The sequence below is a fragment of the Phoenix dactylifera genome, chromosome 17, assembly GCF_051530095.1.
Source record: "Phoenix dactylifera cultivar Ajwa chromosome 17, Ajwa_hap1_PhDact_Kaust_v1.1, whole genome shotgun sequence".
Taxonomy (NCBI): Eukaryota; Viridiplantae; Streptophyta; class Magnoliopsida; order Arecales; family Arecaceae; genus Phoenix; species Phoenix dactylifera.
In genome coordinates this window covers 5994793-6013667 of record NC_143206.1, presented here as the reverse complement: position 1 = coordinate 6013667, position 18875 = coordinate 5994793, and the positions used below count along the sequence as shown (strand labels likewise).

The window sequence follows — 18875 nt, the reverse complement described above, 5'->3', positions numbered from 1 at the left end:
GGAGAGAGAACAGCATGACCCGTGTACCTCGTGAAGCATCACAATCTTTTGTCACTTTCCATTGGTGCTGTGGTCCAAGCATCTACTTTTGAGATTCGAAGTTCCATTTTTACGAGAGCCATTTGGATTGGACCCATAGACCTTTACTCTCCTTGTCTGCTCGTTTGCTATACTTTAGGTGATGCCTGTAAATTTGATTATAGATATATAAGCAAGTTTTAGGAATTATTCATAAGAAAATTTAAAAAATTTGGAATAAGCAAGATAAATTAATGTATATTAGAAAGTATAGCAATATTTTACTTATTTTTAAATTTTAAGAATTAATAAATAGAGTTTTTCCCCCTTAAAATACAGTCTAATTAAGTTGAGATATGTAGGACAAACTAGTGGTAGAGATGCATAAACAAATAGAGATGCAAGTGATTGATATATTTCACCTTTTAATTATATTTTTCATATATTAGCAAAGAGAGGACGTAAAAATATTTTTGTAACAAAAATTGATAGCCAGATTCTTATAAGTATAGATTATTGTTAATTTTGTAAGACTAAGACTTTAAAAAACTTGGTCTCTTGTACTTAAAGAAAAATTGAAAATAAAAAAAAAAACTTAATATTCCATGAACAAAAAATAAGAGAAAAGCTAGAGAGAGACATGATGTGTCACTAAAAAGAGGGGTGTGACACTCGCGAGGCAATCTCGTTGAGTCATGGTTTTTGGTCCTTCTATTATATTACGGGTTGGGCGGGAAACCCCATGCCCAGTCGGAAAAATGCAAGACTGCTATTTATTGGTAGACAAAGCGGATTGGGCCATGCACTTCCCAACATTTAAAATTTGAGGTTTCCTACTCTTTAGCAATCAATTATTCCACATATAAAGAACAAATAAGATTGCAGCATCTGTTTCCCCCAGAAAAAATCATATGGGACGGACATCAGAGAAGAAAATATAGGGCAAACTCTATTATGCCATGCAACTCTTACCGACCATCTTAAATAAAAAAACTTAAAAGTTATGAACTTTTCTACTAGTGGAGTCATCAGGACCATGATTAAAAAAGAAAAAAAAAATCACATGTCATATCCGCTTTCTTCCTCATCAAGCTTTTCCATCCATCCTCTTTCTCATCAAGTTATCTCTCTCATCCATGAGCTCTTTCTTCTCCTTTTCGAGTTTGTCTCCCCCTCCACTCTTTTTTAGGATTTTTATAAAATCTAATGAATGGTATGTATGTAATTTTGAAAATTATGTATTGATTTTTCTAGAGGTATGTATTGGCTTATTAAATAACTAATTTGCTTAGTATGTATTATCTGGCCATATGGTGTCTCCTAGTAAAAAGCATAATCTGAAAACTATGTATCGATTTATTTGGAAGTGTATTAAATCATTGCTAAGTGTGTGTCAAAGAAGCTTACAGTACACATTAAGAAATCAACAATTATGTATCATCTGACCATGTAGTATATATTGATGAATATGATATTCTGAAAATTGTGTATTAGTTTGCTTGACTATATATATTAGGTTGCTATATCTAGGGGCGGCAATCGGGTCGGGTCAGATACAAATCGGGTCAAAAAATTATAAATTTGAACCCGACTTGTTTATTAAATAGGTCAGGAATTACAACCTGAATCTGACCTGTTTAATAAACAGGTCATCTGACCCGACCCGTTTAAGACCCGTTTAAGAATAAAAAAAAGAAAAAAGATGAGGGTCGGCGGGATGGGAGGGGAAAAGACTTGAGAGAGAGAGAGAGGAAGAGGAGAGAGTAGAGACCGAGAGAGAGAGAGAGAGAGAGGAGAGACCGAGAGAGAGAGAGGCAGAAAGGTAAAGGAGAAAAAAAAACTGCTCATCTTCTTCCCCGATCGGCCTCCCTCGCCATGGCTGCGCCCGAGCCGCCACCCCGTACCACCCACGGACTCCGCCTTGCCGCGTCGCCGCGGACTCTGTCTTGCCGCGTCTCCGACGACCTCAACGCCGTTGGATCTGGAATAAGGCTTCTTCGGAGCCGTCGATTTGGAGGAGGAGGAAGAAGGGTGGAGGAGAGGGAGGAGGAGGAGGAGGAGAAGGGCGAGAACCGTCGATTTGGAGGAGGAGGAGGAAGGGTGGAGGAGAAGGGCGAGAATTGTCGATTTGGAAGAGGAGGAGAAAGGGTGGAGGAGAAGGAAGAGGAGAAGGGCGAGAAGAGGAGGAGAGAATAGCCATGGGGAGGTGGACTTGAGGTTCGGAGGAGAGGAGACTCGGGGAGGGGCTGAGGGAATAGAGCTCGGCGGCGCCATTTCAATGTTTCACAAACCCTAAATCCTAATTCTAAAATCGGGCTGAATCGGGCTGAGTGAATCGGGCCTAGACAGTGAAATCGGGCTATGGAGTGAAATCGGGCTTAGGCGGGGAGTTGGGTCGGCTCTGGACTTTATCTTGTGGGTTATGACTCTCATCTATCAGCCCAATAGTTAAACAGATTAAACGGGTTAAACGGGTCAGACATCTAAAACTCGTATCCGATCCAATTAATAAACAGGTTAAACGGGTCAACCTGTTTACGACCCGAACCTGTTAGGCCAAATACAAACCTGTTTATGGCGGGTCGAACACGGGTCGAGTTGGCGGGTCGGGTCATATTTTGCCACCCCTAGCTATATCACTAATTTATTGTATATTATCTGGCCTGACTATATACTAGTGAATATTATATTTTAAAAACTGTGTACCGATGTACCTAGAGATATATATTAGCTTGCTAAATGACTAGTTTGCTTGGTGTGTATCACCAGGCTATGTAGTGTGTGTCAGTAAAAAGTATGTTCTCAAAATAAAAAAGAAAAAAGATGCCGCACACGATTTCTTTCTTTTTATAGCTTTTTTAATCACAAAATTGACATCTCGGTTATAAAAAGAAGTCTTGACTTTTGGGTTTCTTTTTGAAAATGATCATTATAAAAATGTGGCAAAATAGGAAGTTCATACTATATTTTCTTCTATAGTGCCCACCCATATGATTTTTGTTCCTCCTTTCCAACCCTATTTTCTTTCTTTCTTTTTCCTTTAGTTCCTTCTTTAAATTTTTAAATTATTATTTTTTTAAAACTATGCTCTCCTGCCCCATTTTTACTTTCTTGAAGTTCTTTTTCTTTCTTTGTTTTTTTTTTTTTTGGCTCCCAAATTTCTATGTCTTCATCTTGTACATCAAATTTGTCTTACATGTACCTTCTTCCTTATGGATCCCATTATGCATGAAAGTTGTTGCTATCATCTCCCCTTCCTCACCTTCTAAATAATCAGCCATGGAGGAAGCGAGCCTAGCATATTAGATGCCATTTAGCATGGCCTTTATTTTCTATTTTCAAATATAAAAACTTAAATCTAATTTATATTTAAATTTTAAAAATATAAATATATTTAGTAGAGTCAATTATTGTTAGAATCATAAATATGATTATGTCAGTCAAGATGATGATAGTGGTGATGAAAATAATGATGGTAATAATGGTGCTGGTAGTGATAGCACAATGGAGTATAAGCTATATAGCAGCAGCATAGGTAATGTGGCGGCGGCGGTGGTATAATAAATACGGTGATATAGAATGGTAGAGGTGATGGTGTGATAGAGATGGTGAGGCTAACAATGGTAATGGTAGTGGTTGTGGTAGTAGCATTTGTAATCGAGATGATGGTGGCAACAGTAGCGACAATGATGGTGCTAAGGACAAGGACGATGTTAGAAGCATGGTGGCGGTGGAGATGGTAAAAAATATGCATTGCTTTCACAAATAATGAAAATAAAAATTACTTACTTTCATTTCTAGAATAAAAAATAATTTTAAAGAAAATAAAAATGATTAAACTTATGTTTTTGTCTTGATTTTTACAATTCTTTGTTTAGAAAATAAAAATAAAATGACAATGATGGAAACATGCTTTTAATTTTTCTTTACAAGAAATCAAGGATATATGGCGCATCCTATCATTATATGGCAAATGGAATGGATGATAAGACCCTATTTCTCTCCTCTCCCATCCAAAGCCATCCTTCCAATTATACTTTTAGTGGTGAGCACATGTGCAGATTTTTTTCAAAAGATTTTTCTTCTTTCAACACATTAAATTGCATAACTACCAGACGGACCTTGATACTATGGCGGGTCTCCTTCCATGCCACCCATCTATATTGGAAGAGTTGGAAATTGATCATCTTTTGCTGGGTTTTGTTTGCTGTAAGGCTGCCAACTTTAAATGATGCCTCTACTTCCTTTTCTTGTCCCTCGCCTGATTCGATTCTATCTCCACTGATGCTCCATGGAAGAGTTGGAAATTGATCATCTTGTGCTGGGTTTTGTTTGCTGCAAGGCTGCCAACTTTAAATGGTGCCTTTCCTTCCTTTTCTTGTCCCTCCCCCCCCATGCATAAACAAACACAAAATGCCCGCACATAAAAATGGGCACACACACACACACGTACAGAGACAGAGAGAGAATGTCATAGTCCTTAGATTTACATGAATTTAACTGTTTGTCCTTGAGAAATTTAACCTTCAGCTCTTTACATGACAAAAGAGGGGCTGAAAGTTTTAGATTTGCCCTTAACCCTGACTCATTTTTGGGTTGTGGGAAGTGGAGAGGGAAAAATGTGGTCAACAGAAAAAATAAAGAAATGCCTTATGCTTGATTGAGTTTTCAAAGGAGAGAGATAAGAAATAGCTTTTTCATAGGAATATGATTTCTATATTTTATGAGAAAAAAAATTATATAGGATATGAAAAAGTCCAATTTCCATGGTCTGAAAAGTGGAGATTTTTTTTTTCTAAATATGCCCTTAAGCTTTTAGATAGAATGTGATAAAATTTTTTTTTCTTTATTAAGGGTATAACGGTATTTTTTAGATTTTTTTTAAGAAAATAAATGCTCAACCAAATATAAGTCCCTCTGAAATGTGCCATGCACTTTTCTATGGTCAACCAAATATGCAAAAATCACTTTCATAGACATCATATACCTGGACATCAGCTTTTTAAGAAAAACATTTCAATGAACAAAAATTCTTCCTATGAACTAAATGAGTTCAATAGATAACTGATTACTTAGAATATCAAATAGAAGCGATCTCAATTCTTGTTTTGCCTAAGTAATATCACAAAACTCCGACCTCTAAAGTAGAAAAAAGAAAGATATTACTGAAAGCAAATGCCTTTGCACATGTATGGATGTCAGTCGGCCAGGTTTGGATCGGTGATCCAAACCATATCCAAAGTCAAAATATATTTGTAAGATTCAAACCCAAATCTAAAGCTCTATACGTGTATCCAATATTAAACCCAAAAAGGTTGGATATCATGTCGGGTTTCAGACTGAAATCAAGTATCTAGAAAGTTGCTTTCTATACTTTCAGATTATTTTTTCAAATTATTCAATACATCAAGAATGTTATCTTACATACATATATACATATATACAAATGTACACACACAACATACATATATATGAGTTGCACTACATACTTTGTGTTCATTTCCTGTAAAAGGATGAAAAGCTACTCAAATTGAAGATCCAAATTGTTGAATGTGATATACACTACAAAAAAGATATCTAGAAATTAAATTTACATATTTTGGTGATCTCTAACCTATATATCAAGATGATAAAAAATAAACAATACCAACTATATTAGTGTGGTAAAAATATAAGATAGAACATATAAATTGAAAATCTAATTTATGAATCATGATCTCTACATTTTGAAATAGGGTTGGATTTAAATTCACTAGATTTGATTATTAAATTACAGTAAAATATAGTATCATGATATTCAAATTGTCCATTAGCGGCATTTTATTTCATGTTTGATTAGAGACCACTAAAACATATGAATTTTGGTTTCTAAGCTTTTTTAATAGCTTAGATCATATTCAATGGTTTGGATTTTGAATTTTGATAGTCCAACATTGAGTTTAAATGGTTAACTCTTTTTCAAGGAGTTAACACAAAGTATATAGTCCACCGTCCTATATATATGTCTGTATGAGTGCAAGTAAGCATATATTCATATTTTATGTACGTATCTAATTAGCCCAAGTTTCAGATTTGAAGGTTCGAACCCAATCTAATAATTTATTTTTCATATCTAAACCTTATGTTTTGGGTCGGTGTCGAATCTAATTGGCAGGTTATTGGCCTTCATTGATACCCCCACATATATGTAGTTAAGTTGCATGGAGTAAATAGTTATGTGGAAGGGTACATTTCCTGTCTTCAGATAATCTCTTACTATATGTGAACTCTTCAAGTTGATTTTAGGCATTCATCATACTTTCCTGGGACTATTTTTTACTTGAGAACATGATGGTTATTCACTGCCACTCAAATTTGAATATGAAACTTGGCACTTGAAAGGGTAGAAAGAAATTCCTGAATAATATAATTATAGTTCTCAGGAAAAGTCTTTAGCCTTCAAATATAGTTCTTCTAGACTGCATCAAAAATTTTCAATCCCATAATGTGCTTCATAACTGCCATACTCTATTATAGTAGAAGTGCATAGTGAGGAAATCAAATAAATTTAACCTTTTCATGGTAAATAATTTATCTCCATTATATTAACGAAGTACAGAAATAGGTGGATACTCGAGAACAAATGGAAATCTCATTCCCTATGTAAAATGCCCTAAAGGGCAAAAATTAGAATTTTAAATGATAGTATGCTCATTTCATCAGGGCAGGTGCTAAAAATGTGCGTGCGCGAGTGTGCTGTACGTATATATACATATGTATGTATGTATTTCAGGTGAAGCCGCCACTTGGGAGCCTCCTATAATAGTGTTAGATTGAGAGAGGAAAGAAATAAATCAACAAAAACCTCAACGTGGGATATATGTTAATGCCCCCTTGGTATGCTTTTCTAGCTTTTTATTTCTTGCTTGCTTGCTTGCTAGCTGTCACGGACTTAGCAGAGTCAACACCGTCCGTGCGGCAAAAGTGCCAGCCTGCTCGTCCAACTTTAAGCAACATTATTCAACCATCTCGCTATTACATTGGAAAAAAACTGTTTTAACAATCTAATCAAATTGTCCAAAACAGGGCTAAGGGTACTCTGTCCCAAATATTCATTTCTCTTTCCTAATTCTTCTCCTGCTCCAGGCCAAGCACAGGGATCTGATTGAATGAGGCCTCCCTTTAACGTCAGAGGCAGCAGCCAAAAGTTAGATTCATCTGCTTTGAACGTTCAGGTCTACTAAACAAACTCTAAGGGAATAAAAAAAAGTAGAGGAAATAAAAAAGATCCGATGAAGCTGAAGCCTGATTTATTTCATACAATTCCATAGAAACATCGCTCTTTATTTTTACATTTGGTGGCAATAGCCATTTTCACTTGCCTTCTAGTACTTATTCCCCATAATTTTCTTAGGAAGCAGTAATTCTAATTGGTCATCAGGCAGCTCATGCACTTGGTTTCTGTTTCCACTCATGCAAAGTTCTGCAGAGGAATCCAGAGTTCATGTTATGTGGATTACAGCATTGGGTTTGAGCAGCAGTCAGCAGGGAGTTCCATGAAGCCATCCACCTGGCCCGAGGCCTCGTCGAGGAGCCACTTCTCCAGGAAGGACAAGGGTGGCTGCTGCTGGCCCTCCGCCACCCCCTGTTTGGCCTCACTACCGGCTGGTTCCAGCTGCGGCCTTTGGAGAACCGAGTCAACCAATGATGATGACTTCTCCCAAGAAATGCTGCTAAGGTTCTCGAATGAGATTAGCGAGTCAAGGTCTTCTTTAGTTACTGCAGCGCAGCACCCTCGATCTCCTAGTGATTCACTGTCTTCGCTGTTGTTGCTTCGTTGGTTCTTGCCTTGAGTGGACTTCGGTGATGGCCGCATCCATCCTTCGAGGAGCCTTGAGATGTTGTCGGTGCTGGAAGCATAGGTGGAGGGGCTCTGATGATACCTGGAGGGCTGCAAGTGTGAGCCAGAGAAATCTGGATTCTGAATTGCATCCTTGTCGTAGCCTTTCGACATCATGTCATGGCAGCTGGAGCCTGAATCCGTTGAGATCATATAATTATCAAGTGCTGTCTGGTACTTCTTGATCTTCTTCTTGAGGTGGGTGTTCCAGTAGTTCTTTATATCATTGTCTGTTCTTTGAGGAAGGTAAGAAGCTATTGCCGCCCACCTACAGGTAAAGAAGACCAAAGTATAAAGAGAGAAGCAAAAGGTGTGAAAAGCTTGCAAGTCTGAGTTCTCTGTCTCATGTTCTAATTAAGACTCGCAATTCTTTTCTTCCTTTTTCTATTCCTAATCACCGCGATTCATACAATTGATTAAGATCATCATTTTATTATTTAGTTCTGAACAAGTCTGGTGCAATTAGTATTTCTCTGAAAAAAAAATTTATGCGATGGAATCGATCGGAGAAAAGAATTATGATTACCTATTACCAAGCAAGGCCTGAAGATGGATGATCATTCCTTCTTCATGTGGGGTGAAGTTGCCACGCTTGATTCCAGGTCTGAGGTAATTAGTCCATCTTAGTCTGCAACTCTTGCTACATCTTAGCAAGCCTATGATTTAAGGAACAGAAAAGTGAGATAATGTTGTTCTATAGTAGTATGTATAGAAAAGATATTCTAGGAAACCAACAAAAATCCTTTCAAAATTACAACAGCAAACATGAATTTAATTAGCAAACTTAGATTAGAAATTGGTGCAAGCCCCTGCAATTCAGTTGAAGCAAATCATGAAAACAACAAAAGACATAAATAAGGTTGAAATTCTACAAAACTTGGCAAATTATGAGTGGAAGACAATATACAACAAGAGATATTAAAATATATGAGTTTGGACACTTCACCTGTGTTTGCAGGGACTGCTCTCCAGTTTCCAGGCCCATGCTCTTGGATGTATGAGACCAAGATGATGTCTTCTTCAGGAGTCCAAGGCCCTTTCTTGATGCCAATCTTATCGCAGCAAGGGGACCTTCCCATGGTAATTGCTTGGCTCTACCGCCTCAAAGACCACCCCTTCTCTCCTTTTCCTTCCTCTTAACTCTTCCTTCTCCCTGGCTTCCTTTACCTCTGTCCCCTACAGGTGTCTCATGAACATGTGAGTGCTTATATACAGGAAGACATCAAGGGAGTGAGCCTTTTTCACCTGTCATCTACCTGGCTGACTCATCCCCTCCCTCTTTCGCTCCCTCAGCTTTTACAAAGTCAGCCAAGTTTTCTCCTCCTTTCTCTTTCTTTGGTCACATGAATCACTAAGCTTTTCCAGTAAAGTGGATACAATCAATGACCACTTAATCATAGTCTCTGTGCTGCTTTATAAGCTCACACTTAATGTGAGAAATTCATGGGGATCGCTGTCTATGACCAGCTATCTACCTTTGGTTTGGTGCTTAAATGATCTTGTTTCAACCAGTTTGGTTGATCTCCCATCAATACATTTTGGTTGCAGAGACCTCCCCACATCTGCAGATACAGTGAGAGGTATTGTACAATGAGATCTTCGAATGTGGTGCATCTGAGCATACATACACATGTATGGATGAAATGACACAGAATTGCATGTATACATGAGAATTTATGTACATTTTTCTGCATTAGTGTACATGAACATGCATGCATTTATCTTTTGTATGCATTTCTATATAGTGTGCTTAATATGTTACTAAGGATAAAAATGTTACAGTGATTAAAATATTATATAGTATGATAATAGCCTTGAGTAATGTATTACAGTACCCAAATCAAATATATCATGATAATTAGAGCTCCTGCAAATTTCACCAAATTGTTTTGTTGTTTGTATGAGATTTGCAGTCAAAATTGGAGTGGACGTTTTGAACACAAGATGAATGAGAGAATTCCCTGAACTATATTTTGGAATGGGAACACAGGAATGGTTTGCCGGCATCTTCTTTTGGTATGTTGAGTGTCTAACTTGGAGATCTATAATCTCCTCCCAAGAAGACATGGAGATCCATGATAAGCTTAGCTCATGCCTTGGTATGCGGTCAAGAAGTTCTACCATGGGAACATATTCAATCAACATTGCTTGATTTTAGTACCATCCTCGGCAATTACTTCGAAATCGACAGGCTACTCATCCATGATCATGAAGGATACCGGGTCTCCTTAAATCTCTTAAAACCATTCTTGTCATATGATTGCTACTAGTCGAATCACAAACATAGCAAATTGTGTTCTTTTGTGCACCACACACTACTGTCTCAAAATTTTTCTACGTAGTTAATTTTGAGTTCCCATGTTTAAACACACATATGGATGAACGATTCATGAACATAGATCTTGGGGAATTGAGATAATTAAGCTTCCATCATGTTTAGAATTTGTGTTACAATTAGAGTGTCTGCAGCTTGGCTTAGAAGTTCAAATCACAAGTCAATGAAAGGAGAGCTGGAAATTTATTTTTCAAATTCATGAAAAGAATGAACCGGAAAAATGCCAGCAATAAGAAATTAGCCAATCTTCAAGAGCAGGTACTTGCATGACATAATGACGTCTATGCTTATTTTTGATTGGTTGATCAATTCAGACTTGATTGAGAGGATGGAACATAAAATTTTAGCTTTTTGAAGTCTAAAGTCGAGATGTGACTTCAAATCGAAAGGAGCATTGAAGTGATGAAAGATGGCAAGCAATTTCACCTTGATGTAGACATTCTAATTTTATCCCCCATGTTGCTATTTAGACTCCATCGTTACAAAGAAACATACATTTAAAAGAATGAATCTCTTATCCTAGCAGGGTTGAAATCTTGGCAGGCCAACTTGTAGCCTAACCACAAATTATTGCAAAAGTTATGGGCTATTTTTGTAGTGCTTACCTCCCAACCTTACAAGATGACCCAGCTCTTGAAGTTGGATTCCTCTTCATTGACCATGCTAAATATAAAAGCAAACAAAATAAAACAGATTAATAGATTGAATGATAATTGACACATGCTGAGTAGGTCTTTGTATATTAAGCTTTTATCCAATCAATAATCGGCTGTTTGTGATCGGCGATCACCTGATCAATAGTTGAACGGTCAGCAATTAAAAAGTTCATTGGTTTCTTTTGACTTGCCTCAATAAAAGGGACTTAGAAATTTGGTGTCATCACAAAGTGTAGCAATAACACTAATCTTAAGTTGATTCTGAAAGCCCTCCATGATTTGATTATAATCAAGGCATGGTCTCAAGTAATTATCTCATGATTTGCAAGTTAAAGAATTCACTAAAAAAATTAAAATTACAATTGAAAAACATACAAAGAATAAAAAAGTACAATACCTGAAAGATCGCGGAACATAAAGAAGTGCTTACAGAAATTTAAAAGATATATAATAAAAATGCAAGAATCCTGATCCCATGCAGAAACTTATATCATAATTAGAGTTGAATTTGTATATAGAGCCCTCATCTAATAGCCTTCTTCAATATCTATAGATAGAGTCCTAGTGCTTTGTTCCATCAAAAACCACCTTTATTCAGATAGTTATTTCTAGCAAAATTGTACCTTCGCAGTTGGTTATTTTCAATAATAACTACTCCTTAGTGGTGGTTTTCTTTAGGTAAAACTAACCTGAAATGTCAATTTGCATCAAATCATGTTTTGTCGTTAGGTCATCCGTACAAGTGATCAAATACAAACGATATATCTATCATAACATTGTTTATTCAGATCGCTTGAGAAAATTAAGACATAAGCAGTAGGAAAACATGTGCTAATAGGGAAGATCTTAAAATTTGACAATGTATAAGCATCATGTAATGGTTAGGTACTTAGCTAAGTATTGTACATAGGAAAAAATTAATATAATATATATTGTAAAACATGTATAGAGATCACTATTATAACATGATATTGCACAAGACAAGTCCTTCCCCTTGCACTAGAAAGACAAACTATATTGTTACCATTTATTAACATAGCAACTCTTTAATTCACTTAAAAAATGGTTTGTCTTGAGAACACCTTACTGCATTTTCAACTATCATAATATATTCCCTCCTCGAAAGCAGTGGCTTATTTTTATATTCTTTTCCTTGACCTAGTTTTCCAATATATAGCTATAGATCTATTTAAGTATTAGTGATACAAATTTAAATTTTTTTATTCAACCTATGGATTTGTTTACACCATATCTAAAATGACTGTGATTTAAAGGCTAATATACCAAAAAAGTGCAAGCCAAAATAGTTAAGATGCGAGCCGAGACACCAAGGATGTAAGATTGAGTGAATATGGTATAGACCGAGAAGGGCGAGAGTTATCGGCCTAGAATGAGACTTTTTATAGAGCGAAAGCTAAGGAGTGGCTAAGCAACAGTTACTACTACTTAGTACATGGATGAAAGTGTTATCCTGAATATGGTAGTAGTGGAAAAAGAGGTGATTCTCATGCTTAGCGGGCTATGTGTCACAAACCAACAAGTAGTTATACCTATCTTACTACTCAAAATATGAGAGGAACATGATGGTTACATTTATTTTACCAGTTACCACTACCCAGAACATTAGAAGAGTGGTAAAAAGAGCAGTGGAGAAAAGTTAACTACTATGCATGACAATAGTAGCCTACATGGTGCAAACAAGTAAGAACAAGGTTTATTACCACTCTTCATCAGCTAACAAGTTTTCCGGCATGCCCTTCTCTCAATGATTGAAATGAGAAAAGAAAAACTTGGTCACATTAGAAATTAGAATCTTTATAACAATTTTTAACCTAAAAAAATAATTATTATCTTAGAAAGAAAAATAACAATAGTGGGTAAATGTAATTATCATTATATAATTTCACTCTCAATTGATTATAAGATATTCCATGTCTTTCTAACTTAGATTTATGTTGTTGCTCTTATTCTATCAGGAGGCGGGCAAGGGGTAACAAGCATAAGAGCTAATTAAGCAATTGCATGAGTGTACCACTGGCGTTTGGATTAGACGAAAAGAGGATACAAGGAGAATAATGATAGTAGCATGGGTCTATAAGAAATGTATCAAATCAATTTTTTTTAATAAATAGACGCAACTTCAAATATGGAATCCAAAGAGATTAAATAGAAATGATACTCAAAATCATATAACTATAACAAAATATATGATTAACCAACATTTATCCAAGTTGTAAAAGAGTTAGAAGAAATGGCTTGATCCTCTTATTTCTCAAATGGAGAGATCCATGAATTGGGATCCTAATGCATATAGATGCAAATTTTCCAATGGGAGAAAGAATTTTTAGAAACATTTGGGACATTTCATTTCTAAACAGAAAAACTATTTTCAAATAGTATTCAATCGATTACGTATTAATTAATATTCAATTGATTGGTCGGAGGCAATTGACAAATAAGATTTGTCTAAGTCACTTCATTTTTTTTTATCCAAGTCTCTTCTCTTTTTGTCCTTTAGCATGGGCTCATGAACACACACCTTTGGCTGATTTAATTTGATGGAGAGAGAAACCAATGGCTCTTTGCATTGTGCAAGCAGCATTGGTTGGATTAGCCCACTTTTTCATAGATTATATATTCACTAATGTGGAAAAAAATGGTTAATTTATTTTTTTTCATGTACTGTATCAGCAACAATCTTATTTATTTCAATAGAGAGGGAGAATTTGCCTTCTTGTATTTTTACATCTTGGATCCAAACTATATTATTTATAATAATTGGTGATAATAGGAACCAAACATTATGGCAAGAAAAAGCATGATTCATAGGGAGAAGAAGCAACAAAAAATGGAACAGAAATATCATTTGATTTATGGATCTTCAAAAAAAGAAGAAACAAAGTTCCATCATTGAGTGAAAAATGAGAAAATCATGAAAACTTGCAATCCCCACCATATGATAGTGCACCTATATGTCTTCATCGATGTTGTTTTTAATGGAAGACTTTAATTAAATTAGCCAATAGTGAGAAAGGTTCATATTTATAGAATTAATCTATTTTTATGTTAATTTGTGCAGTACAAATCCTTGGTTTGTAGGATCATTTTTCTTGAAGGGTAATGAAAATAATTCTAATTATAGATTATAGAAATTATTGCAAATTATGCCTAGATCTCAGATAAAAATAAATTTTATCGATAAGACCTCTTCAATTGTAGCCAATATTCTATTATGAATAATTTCTACAACTTCAGGAGAAAAAAAGGCATTTACCTATTATAGAGATCGTACTATTTGATTTTTTTTTCTTTTTTAGACTTCAGCATTATGAGAAAGAATAATTATTGAAATAAAGCTACGGTGGTGAAGGTGAGTTTGAAGATTAAATAACTCTTTCTATCGTGTATCCTTGACTGATGTAGCCTCAGATGCTTCAATTGTTAATTTGAGTATTGAGCAAAAGGTTACACCTATTGGTTCTATATTGTAGATCAATCCTATTCTACTAATATTAATAGAAAGCGTAAAGAAAAAAGTACTACACCAAAGAATCAATAATATGAAAACTTTGTTATAATTTTTTCTTTTCCTTATTGCCATCGGGTCTAACAGGAGTGTTGGATACTCGTATAACCATCAAAGATTGTTGAAGTAACTAATTCCTGAAAATAGGAGGTCTTGAGGACAAAGAAATTATTGGAATTGCCATTTCTATCTAGCACTATATGATTGGTGTAAAAAAAACAATCTTGCAGGAAGGTTAATATGGTGATATCTATGAGCAGCCATGGGATCCAATACAAGTTGATCGATTAATATGGTGACATCTGGTTAAAAGTAGACTAATTGAATTACCAAAAGGTGCCATAAAGATTTAGCAGAGTGGCAACTAAATAAATTAGGTCAAGTCGCCATTTAAGGCCTAGGTTGAGCAGTAACTAAATTAGCTAGACGACTGTCTATTTAAGATATAGGCTGAGTGATAGAGGTTGCAAGTGTAGGCCTAGTGTGAAAGGGTCCTATTTGGAGAATAGAGGCTGATCAAGTTTGACAACCTTAGATATCGGCCATGTATGAGGCAAAGATGTGCATGCCAAACATGGACCAAGAACTAACATGATTGATCATGGAAAGTGGAGTGAATAGGCGTAACCAACTATCAAAAGAAGGTGGATAGGATAGCAGTTGTTAACTAAGAAACAAATGTCAGTATTGGAAGAAAATAGCTGCCCAATGGTTATAGAGGGAATGTATAGTAATGAAAATATAATTCTAAAACGAAGTCCTTCACCTATCAAAGAATTATCTACTTTATTTTATCTTATATTTAATTGCTTTCATTTATCTTAGTTTTACCCTTAGTCTGTAGTTTCTAGAGTAGCTCCGTAGTCCTTGCTCCTCCTCTTCGAGAAGGCAGCATATTAGTAGCAAAAGTCCTTGAAGTTTAAGGTGGTAGGGCCTACGATTACTCGTACCTCTTTTCAGTTCAGATATCAGTGGCACAACCACACACAATTAATCAACTTGGCTATAGATTTATTATGTTCTTTCATCCCATTTCAATAAGAAAGGGGAAGATAAAGTTTATTAAAATTACTTGTGAAATCCTAATTCACAACATGGTTCATTGTTCATTAGAAATATTTACAGAAGTATTATGTTGATTTTGGAAAGTAATTTGTAAATTCCCCTTGGAATTGTATGTGGAGTAGTGATTTTAGAAAATAATTTGTATATCATTATTTAGAAATAATTATATATGAGTTGCTGATAAGCCTTTTTTCTATTGCACTTGCTCAATTCCTCTTGCTCGGGTTTTTGGTTGCTTGCTGGATTTTTAGCTTACTCTTATTATTATTATTATTATTATTATTATTATTATTATTATTACTACTATTAGAGCTTGAGATGTAAGAGGGGATGGGTAGAGGTTGGACATACTGTAAGCTTAGAGTGAGGTCATAGACTTAGTTGGGCCGATCTGGCCTTTACAATCTTGTTTAGAACTCTTTTCAATACTATGGTTTTGTAGAACTATTTGGATTTAAAAAATTTTGTGAAGTGGTTATGTTAACTAAGTTGTTATTTTATTTGAATGTTTAACTTGTGGTTGTTTTGGAAATTGGTGTATGGTTAACTCAAGTCATGGAAAAATTTAATTAAGTTTTAGAAACTGATATCGTGCCTATGTTATTGGATTATTGTTAATTTAGTTATATTTATTTTGTTTGACAAACGGTCGCCTTGCATGCTTATGGGATCCAACCGCTGCAATTGGTGGCCACAAGCCTCTATACATGCTTTTAGATGGTGGGCATGACACAAGTCACACAATAACTAGCTTGGTTAATAAAGATCTCACTAATGACTAGCTCAATAATATTCTAATAACCTCTTCAATTATCTTAGACTAAAATTTGAATTTAATAACATAAATTTGATAAAAAGTAAATGGTTCAAAAGAGAGCAAGCTTTGTTTGCATCACATAGTCTTACCAATTTCATTGATGATAAGATGGGCCAAGGCTAGTCCATTAGTTGGAAAGTAATGAATGCAGCCTTACTTGCTTTTATTCTTCCAATACATGATTAAAAATAAAAAAATTAAGTCATAATAAATTTAATAATTAATTTTTTATGAAAATAAAAGATAGCTTAATTATTGAAAAATTCTTATACTTATGCACTTTCCCAAATTTAGCATGTCATTCCAATTTTTGCAATTGGACATGGGTACTTATAAAGTATTGCAATGCTGGCCTACTGTCAACTGATGCCCAATTTTGCTGTTGATGCGCTCCTATGAAAATGATGTAGAAATTAGTTGGAAAAGACATGGAAAATAAAAGCTTCTGTACATAATCAAAGAGAGAGAAATTAAAGGGAGAGCCAGGATGACTATGAGGCCCTCACCAGCAGGAGCTCGGGGTAAAGCAAGAGCCCAGGGTAAAGCGAGTGGCCAGAGTTGAATGGAATTAGTAGCCAGGTTCGGAGCTCTATGAGTTGTTCGGGAGCAGGGGAAGTGGAGAACGCTCATTCTAGTTTAGGTGCAAGTCCTCAGCCAGGCCTCCACTGGCAGTTCTCCAATGCATTGAGGGTGGAACTTGATGCTCGAGGGCACTGTGAAAGTAGTATCATCATTGGTTGCAGGTGAAACTCCCTAGGGCTGCAACGCATTCTGGTGAAAGACCGAGCATACTCCAACCATTCCCTGATTTCATACTATCCCCCATCTAATAGAGTCTTGGAGAAGGGATTTTTTTTTTTTTTTTGAAACGAGTATTTTATACGTTATGAGGACGGATACACTCAATAAAATCAAAAATAATAGATCACGAAGTGCCCCAGTCAACTCTCTTTTCTTGACCCACAGGGTGCCTCCGGAGTGGCAGACCATATAAGCAGCCATCCAGTCCGCGGTCTCGTTGGCCTCTCTGAATACATGCTTAGTTTGAAAAGCCACTCCATCCTTTAACATCGCCTAAATATCCCAAGCAGAGGATGACCCTCCCACCATTGCTCGGACTCCTTTGGATTTAGTTGATCACAGTGGCCGGATCTATCTTTCAATATAATCAAGCTAGCTTGAAGCACTCGCTCCTTCTCTGACACTTTGAAGAGAATTATTCAAGCCCCCACCTTTTTCCAAACGACAGCCAGAGAGCAATAAAAATTGCAGGCCCTCCTTCCTCCAGCAATCAATAATACAGCATTTAACTCTGCTATTAACTCTTCCCACCATTCATCTCTTTCTAAACCCTCTCGGTCCTGCTTCTTTTGTAAGGGCGAGGGGCACTTTCAGACACTATCGAGTGGGGCAAAAGAAAAGAGAATGTGGAAAAGCTCTTTATAGAAGCAAGGATAGAAAACTCGGAGGTTTTCCTACCAACTAAAGATATACATTTGCAGTGCTATTGGGAGCTCTCTAGTGTTGGGGTGGTCCACGTCTGTCCTGTGAGATAGGGGGTTCACCCTCCGAATGCACTGCAGGTAGCCCAAGCTCTCATGCCTCTTCATCCGAGGTTTGACTGAAATCCGATTAAGCTAGGTTATAGTACCTACTTAGTCACCTTGCTCTCCCAAATCTCTCTAATGCAGGCTCGTTGGCATGACACACTGTGTCACAACTTTTTTTACTTTCTCTGTTTGTGCTTGATCCTATGGAGATGGGACCGCTCCTCATCGTCTATAACTTTGTTTGATGCTTCATCTTTATGGTATGCCACCCTATGCTTGGAACAGTAAAATTGTCAGAAAGATTGTTTCTAGCTTCACCACCTTAATCGAGTCAACCTTAGAATGTTGATTGCTAGAGATCTATTTGTCTTCCAAGTTACAGTCTTTTGTGAAAACCTGAATGAGATCCATTAGTACGACCCTCAGAGATGCCACCTACATAATTCCAATGGTCATCTCACCCATTTTGATATCTACCCAAGGTCAAATTTTGAGGCGAATTGGACTCTTCATGGCCCTCTATTTCAACAGGGCAATGCTATGTGGGGCTCGAGATAACAAGGATATTTCCCCTCAAACTCTTCTTCATCAGATGATACCATTGATGGAGGCTAGGCGGGCATGCACTAAGATCTAGAAGTAACAGTAAATGAGCTCTATAAAAATGGGAAAGTTGAAGGCCAGAGGGGCATGCCATTCCCTCCTTGTATTCTTGTCGACTCTCCCGTAGTAAACTATTTTTGTATCTCAATTTGATGTTTTATGGTCTCTTACTTATGAAAAGGCATCTGTAGATGCGTTTTTAGGAATTTTTTTTTAATGAAGTTATTTACAAAAGCTTATGGTCACAATTTGACGAGGGTCTCTGATTATTTACAAAAGCTTTTATTTTTCATGTCTCTTCCAAAACATTTCAATGTCATTTCTACGAGAGCACATTAATAGAAAAATTGGCTGCACATCAGAGCAACATTGCAACACTTTATAAAGTACCTCTATCCACTTGCAAAAATTATAATGATATGCTAA

The 18875-nt window shown here is 36.1% G+C and overlaps 1 protein-coding gene across 1 annotated transcript; it reads right to left on the bottom strand.

The window, feature by feature from the left end:
- Positions 1 to 7290: 7290 nt before the first annotated feature.
- LOC103696222 (transcription factor MYB60-like) lies at positions 7291 to 9285 on the bottom strand. The gene is made up of 3 exons (XM_008777765.5): positions 8844 to 9285; positions 8424 to 8553; positions 7291 to 8165 (listed from the first exon to the last, which is right to left on the bottom strand). Exons 1-3 carry the CDS (start codon positions 8974 to 8976, stop codon positions 7514 to 7516), a joined length of 915 nt encoding a protein of 304 aa, XP_008775987.1. The 5' UTR covers positions 8977 to 9285; the 3' UTR covers positions 7291 to 7513.
- Positions 9286 to 18875: the final 9590 nt, after the last annotated feature.